The sequence below is a fragment of the Dipodomys ordii genome, unplaced genomic scaffold (assembly GCF_000151885.1).
Source record: "Dipodomys ordii isolate 6190 unplaced genomic scaffold, Dord_2.0 Scaffold156, whole genome shotgun sequence".
Lineage (NCBI taxonomy): Eukaryota > Metazoa > Chordata > Mammalia > Rodentia > Heteromyidae > Dipodomys > Dipodomys ordii.
Window position 1 is genome coordinate 341346 of NW_012267372.1, and position 7156 is coordinate 348501.

Sequence of the window (7156 nt, forward strand, 5' to 3'; positions counted from 1 at the left end):
GGCCTCGCACACTTGGAGACCTCGGACAGCGCCGACGGCGGGGCGGGGCCTGCGGGAGCCCCGCCCCGCTCCCGGGCCTCTCCCAGAGGCGGGGCGGCGTTTGGAGGCCCTCCGCGGAGTGTGGGGGGGGAGTCCGAGCCCCCTCACCCAACATTGGAGGGCCCGAACCAGCAGCTCAGCGGGAGCCTCACCCCCGAGTCCCCGCACCCCTTCCGCACCCCCCTTCCTCAGGGCGGGCACTTCACGTCCCTGGCTCCTATTCCAGGGGAGAATTTCAGGGTGTCAGAACAACCCCAACAAAGCTGGGGCCCGGCACCCCGGCCCTTACCTCTGCCTCCAGGACAGGACGTGACGTCTTTTTCTCCAGATGTCAGGGCCCTGGGGTTTTGACCCCGGGCTGTTTCAGGGGCTGGGACCCTAACCTCCAGAGGCTTCACACATCATCAGTGTGCGCAAATGAGCCTTCCTCCTTGGATTCGAGGTCGTCCATCTCCCGCAGCCGCACCGTCACTCCCACCTCCGGCCTGGGGTGTTCTCTGGCTGCCTGGCATGCTGATGTGCGCCCTCAGGAAACTCCAGAGAGGGGAACAAAAATGGGATGGAGGTCTGGAGGAGGTAGGATTCCCAGAGAACATGAGCAGCATCTCTAGACAAGTGGAGAAACTGAGTCACACAGCTTTGCTGGCTCAGGAGCATATCAGCAATAACAGGAAGTGCCCATTTTCCATAGCAAGGTGTGGGCTTTCTCCTTTCTGTCTCTGTCTTGGCTATACTGGCATTTAAACTTAGGGTCTTGCTACTTAGATGCTCTACTACCTGAGCCACATTCCCTAGCCCTTTTGCATTTGTTTTGTTGGTGTGTGTGTGTGTGTGTGTGTGTGTGTGTGTGTTGCCAGGCTGGTCTTGAACTGTAATCCTGCTATCTATGCCTCCTGAATAGCTGGAATTACAGGTGTGACCCACCATGCTCAGCTTGAATGGGACTCTATTTTGGATCCATTTTTTAGTGAGAAAAATGAAATGAAGAGGCTATAAAGGGTGATGGTGATGGTGTCTCAGCTCATCCCCAGAGACTTGGGTGCCAGCAGAGGGATCCAAGCTTTGATATCGGCTTCTGCCCTAATGACCACTTCCTGGCCCTGTGCTGTGGAGGCTGAATTGTTCAAGCCCGAGAAATGGGGCTTGAACTTGGGACCTGGGCACTATCCCTTATCTTTTTCACTTAAGGCTAACACTTTACCACTTGAACCACAGCTCCACTTATAACTTTCCAGGAGATAATTGGAGATGAGAGTCTCAAAGACTTTTTTCCCCATGTGGCTTCAAACTGATCCCCAGGGCTGGAAATGTGGCTTAGTGGTAGAGTGCCTGCCTAGCATGCATGAAGCCCTGGGTTTGATTCCTCAGCACCACATAAACAGAAAAAGCTGGAAGTGGTGCTGTGGCTCAAGTGGTAAAGTGCTAGTCTTTTTTTTTGTCAGTGGTGAGGCTTAAACTCTGGGCTTGGGCACTGTCCCTGCGCTTTTCAGCTCAAGGCAAGCACTCTACTGCTTAAGCCTTAGCACCACTTCTGATTTTCTAGTGATTTATTGGAGATAAGAGTCTCACAGACTTTCCTGCCCGGGCTGGCTTTGAACCTCGATCCTCAGATCTCAGCCTCCTGAATAGCTAGGATTACAGGCATGAGCCAGAGGTGCCCTGCTAGAGTGCTAGTCTTAAGCAAAAGGAACTCAGGGACAGGGGCTGAGAAGGTGGCTTAGTGGTGGAGTGTTTGCCTCGCAAGCATGAGGCTCTGAGTTCGATTCCTCAGCAGAAAATGCTGGAAGTGGCCCTGTGGTTCATGTGGTAGAACGCTCGCCTTGAGCTGAAGAGCTGAGGGACAGCGCCCAGGCCGAGTTCAAGCCCCACAACCAACAACAACAACAAAAAAGAAACTCAGATCCGGGTGCCCGTGGCTCCCGCCTGTAATCCTTGCTTCTCAGGAGGCTGAGATCTGAGGATTGCGGTTCAAAGCCAGCCCGGGCAGGAAAGTCCGTGAGACCCTTATCTCCAATAAACCACTAGAAAACTGGAAGTGGCGCTGTGGCTCAAGTGGTAGAGCACTTGCCTTGAGCTGAAGAGTGCAAGCACAGCGCCTAAGCCCAGAGTTCAAGCCCACGACTGACCAAAAAAATCCCCAAAAACTTAGGGACAAAGCTCAGTCCCCAAATTCAAGCCCCAGGACTGGCAAAACAAAACAGTAATCCTCAGATCTCAGCCTCCTGTGTAGCTAGAATTACAGGTGTGAGCCACCAGCACCCAGCTGTTATTATTTTGAGTCACACCCCCAATCCTTTTGCTTTTAGTTTGTGTGACTGGTCTCAGTATGTCACCCAGCCTGGCCGGGAACTGGTGATCCTCTCGTCTCAGCCTCTCAAGTGCATGTACCACCATGAACAGTTTAAGTTCATTCTACTATCCTATTGAGACTAATGTGGCCTGGCCCCTGACCTGTTGACTGAGGATAAAATAAATGTATGATGGATGGACAAATGGATACACTAATAGAAATATTCTGCCAGTCTGCCCCAGGGACACTGCAAGTCCATCTTGCCTCATTCCCAGTCCTAATTTTGCTTTCTTCACAACCAACCAACCAACCAACCAACCAATCCAGTCTCTGTCACACACACACACCCCTCCCAGGAGTGATGCTCTTCTGCCCCCTGGTGGCCATCTGGAGAAATGCAGTGCATTCTCCAGTCTCCATTGGCTGGGGCTGGGGGCTGATGTCATGTCAACCCCAGTCAGGGGTGGGGTTCACTCTGACCCACATGACCTTCAGCAAATTCTGTCCTCTTGGGCTCCAAGATTTCCAGAAGCTACCTATTGTCTCTATTCCTACTGTCCTGCTCCCTGCCCCCCACAACACCTGGAGAGGGGGCTCAGAACCATTCATTTTTCCTCTTGCTCCCACCCATCCCATCCACACTTGTTACTTGTTCATCCAACATGGTATGTGTGGCGTTGCGCTTTCACTGATATTATTAGGGTCCCGAGGATTGAGCCCAGGGAAGTGTATGCAGTCTAGGCTGATGCTCTAACTCTTAAGCCATACCCCCAATCCCTTTGCTTTTACTTTGTGTTCCAGATAATGTTGTTTTGTTTTGTTGGTCATGGGGTTTGAACGCAGAGCCTGGGTGCAGTCCTTGAGCTTTTTCACTCAAGGCTAGCACTCTACCTCTTTGAGCCACAGCTCCAGTTCTGATTTTTTGTTTTGTTTTGTTTTTTTGGGTTTGGTCGTGAGGCCTGAACTCTGGGCCTGGGCGCTGTCTCTCAGCTCTTCAGCTCAAGGCGAGCGCTTTACCACTTGAGCCACAGCGCCACTTCCAGCTTTTTTCTTTTTGCTTATGTGGTGCTGAGGAATTCGACCTGGGGCCTCATGCATGCAAAGCAAGCGCTCTACCACTGAGCCACCTTCCCAGCCCTCCACTTCTGTTTTTTTCTGGTTGTTAATTGGAAATAAGTCTCACAGATTTTCTAGCCTGGGCTGGCTTTGAACTGTGATCCTTAGATCTCAGCCTCCTGAGTTGTTAGGATGAAAGGCGTGAGCCACCAGTGCCTGGCTTCAGATAGGGTTTTGAGCTACTCTTGAGCCACAATCCTTCTAGATCCACCTTTATCTCTGTTAGCTGGCATTACAGGCATACACTACCATATCTATCTGTGTGTGTGTGTGTGTGTTTAGGCTCTTTAAGTTTGGCATCTCCCTGGTCACTGCTGGATGACCAGAGAGCCCTGCTCTCTGGGGCTCCCATCTCTGCCCATCCTGCCTGGCACCTGGCATGTTTGTTTGTTTGCTTGCTTGCTGTGGTCTCTGACATAGCACATAGGGTGTCAGCCCTAGGTGGGTTTCTGTCCATGGCTGTGATCTCGAGTCTGGCACAAAGAAGTGCTTGTGAAGCCTGTGCTCAATGGGTGTTTACAGTGTGAATGAGAAGCACACCATAGAAGGATCTGACAGAACTCTGATAAGCTTTTTTTTTCCCCCCTTCAGTGCTGGGGCTGGAAACTCAGGCCTTCATTGCATCTGCTTGGTGAGGGTTCTACCACCAAGCAGCATCCCCAGCTCTTGGAAAAGTGAAGAAATGCATTTGGTGTAGATGTGGTGGTGTTGCTTTCCCCAGTAAATGTGAACCCCAGGAGAGGCCAAAGGGGAGGGAAGCGAAGGAGGCATTGCAGAGGGAGCAGCAGTAGCCAATGACATGAGGGTGGCTGGAAGCAGGGTGTCAGGAAAGGCTTCCTGAAAGGTCAGCAGGGGCCCTGGTTGGCTCTGCCTGGCCTGACTCTGTTTCCCAAACTCCCTAACATGTGGGGAAAGGTGAGTGACATTGGAGGTACACCCCAAAGGTCTGTCTGTCTCTGGTTGTGGGTAAGCCAGGAAGTTTGGCTGTGGTGTCACCATGATGTCCCTGAGTGGAGAATCACAAGCAGGTGGGGACAAGCGTGGTCCTTGGGGTGGAGGTCTGCTTACAGATGGAGCTGCCAGGCAAAGCCAAAATGGTACCTAGCACAGTCCACATGTGGCCAAGGGCCCAAGAAGAATTGGGCTCTTGCTATTGGGCTCTTGCTGATGAGGGAGGGTGGGTACATGGGGAGCCACAAACCTGCCCCCAACAAACTGCTGAGGTGGGGATCATGGTGGCTGAGAGATAGGATTGTCAGCACACACTGAACGCCATTTGGTAGGATGCAAACTGAAGCATTTGTGGGGCTCATGGAGCCCCCAACCCAGCAGATAAGGAGAGGGGTGAGGAGCCCCAGGCTTTGCAGCAGCTAGGGTCTGCTAGGCCAAGCTGAGACCTGGGTAGGAGACATTTTTGGCTGATGGAAATAGGAAAAGACATGGACAGGATGGGCCGAGGGTAGGGGAAACTAAATGCCCTCAAAACGATTTGGGTTGATGTTGGGGAGTTGGATGAGAGGAAGAAAGTAGGTTGGTGCAGAGGTGGGGTGCTGGTGTCAAGTACTTGGACAAGTAGACAGACACCTGTGTTCCTGGTGAAAAGCCTAAAGTAAACTAAGGGCTAGCTGCTATTGAGTGGTAATGGCTGCCTGGAGAGGCATTTGGAAGTCATCTTGTGGTGCGGCAATCTGCTAACCATGTCTGCTGGGGCCACCATCAGGAAGCAGCATACTAAGTGAAGAGTTCCTGCTCTTGCTGTAGGTAGGCAAAGTCAAGATGAAGGACAGGGTGGATGGGGAACAGTTGATGTGTGGTGAGCTTGAATGGGTGCCTGAGCTAGGAAGGGGGCAGAGAACACAGAAAGACTATGCTTGCAAATGACTTTGGGGTGCTGGCAGGCCACGTGGGGTGAGGGCGGAGCAGGGTAGCACAGACCTGGGCCTGGATCATGGGCAGAGGGAGGTAACAAGGCATGCCAGTGGTGGAGAGGTTCCTTGGGGAAAAGGGATATCCGAGAAGGTGGTCCCTGGTCTGGAGGCTGGCCAAGATGGTCCTGTCACCTGGAGTCCAGGGACCTGACTGGCAGTGTGTATGTGTGTGTGTGTGTGTGCAGGTCACAGGGGCATCAGCCCAGGGCCGGCAGGAGGGGCCTGGGGTGGGGTGGGGGAGGGAGGTGGTGGAGGGGGACCGTCTCTTCATCTCTCAGGCCTGGTTGCTTTTCTTTTTTAACAAGATTGATTTATTAACTATAATACATGTCACATAAGGCCTTTTCTGTTTTTTACACCATTCCCATTGACACAAGTACAATACTTTGTAGCAAATACATGATTTTAAAAAACAAAACCAAACAAAAACACCTCAGTGAGAGATGCCTCAGCCTTGAGGGCTGACCATGCACTAATCAGGCAGGAGCCTCGAAACCCACAACCCCCCGGCGTGTGAAAATAAAGAGAAGTCTGGAAATGAAGCCAACATTCCTAACACCAACTAGAAGAGCTCTTGGTGAGAGCCCCTAGGATACAAGAAATCATCGGTATACTTTCTTTACATACAGTTCTTCACTTTCGCTGTGAAACAAAGTTTTGGGCACGCGGCCAGACTACTAACACATTTCAATACCATTCATGTGTTGTTTTTCGCAGGAAACTCAAAATATTTGTTAATTCAACGTAACATGAAAAACACAAGTACCAGAAAAATAAGCCGGCAGCAGCGCGGTTCCAGATCTTCAAACGACTTTTATTCCCATAAATCCCGACATTTCCTTTCGGTGTACACAGGGGACAGGACTCGCAATGCAAACAATAACTTAGGCCTGCTGGGCCCCGCGGGCAGCGCTGGGCGGACGCGGGTTCGGGCCTGCTCAGGCCGGGCAGTCCTTCCCTGCCCACGGCGTGGCCGTGTGGCCAGGGGCGAGGGCCCGGCGCCCGCGGCTCCGCCAGACCCCTCCCGCGAGGGGTGGGGCGGGGTGGCGGAAGCCACGCCCCTCGGCCCCAGCTGGCAGTTAAGCTGCGGGCTGCCAGCGGTGCTCTGCGGGACACGGTCCCCAGGAAGGCGGTGCAGTGGGCCCGCCCTGAGTGAAGCGGGTCGGGCGGCATGCTGTGCCCCCGTGAGCCCCAGCGCTGCCGTGACTCAGGCTCGGCCTAGAGCCGCGGGGAGGCGGGGCGGGCGAGAAGCGGCCAGCTGCGCTCCCGGCCTAGAAGCAGAGGCTTGGCACCCAGGGGCGCTCTGCACCGCGGGAAGGGCGGCACGCGCCTCCCTGCCATCCCGGCTCTCCACACGGGGCAGGCCCGCGGGGGAAACACGCACATGAACACATTGTACCTTGGGTTGGGTTCTGGGGTGGGGGGACAGACTTGCAGGGGTGACTTAGTGTTTCAAGCACCTTGTCTTGTCAGGACGATGGCGACGCCAGCTTGCGCAGGGGAAGGACCCGCGGCCCGGGGCCTCCTCCGCCCGGGACACGCGTGCTGCTTCTAAAGTGCAACGTCAAGACCTGGACGCCAGGGTACCTTAGTGTCGGGCTCCGTGGCTGCGGAGGCCGTGGCTCAGCCACGAGGACGGGTGGGGAGCGGGAGTGGGAGGGCTCGGGGGACCGGGGAGGTGGCAGCGGCGCCAGGCACGCGTGACCCGGAGGCCCCGCACCCCGGCCCTGGCCCTGCTGCCCACCTCCCACCCCAGGCGCATGCGCGGCGCTCCCTAACCGTG

General features: G+C 54.4%; 1 protein-coding gene across 1 annotated transcript in view; it reads right to left on the reverse strand.

The window, feature by feature from the left end:
* Positions 1-7156, reverse strand: part of Npas1 (neuronal PAS domain protein 1) — an 18403-nt gene that overhangs the window by 10550 nt on the left and 697 nt on the right. The window contains exon 3 of the mRNA XM_013032639.1: positions 6861-6895. Within this exon, the coding sequence (XP_012888093.1) occupies positions 6861-6895 (35 nt within the window). The remainder of the gene's footprint in view (positions 1-6860; positions 6896-7156) is intronic.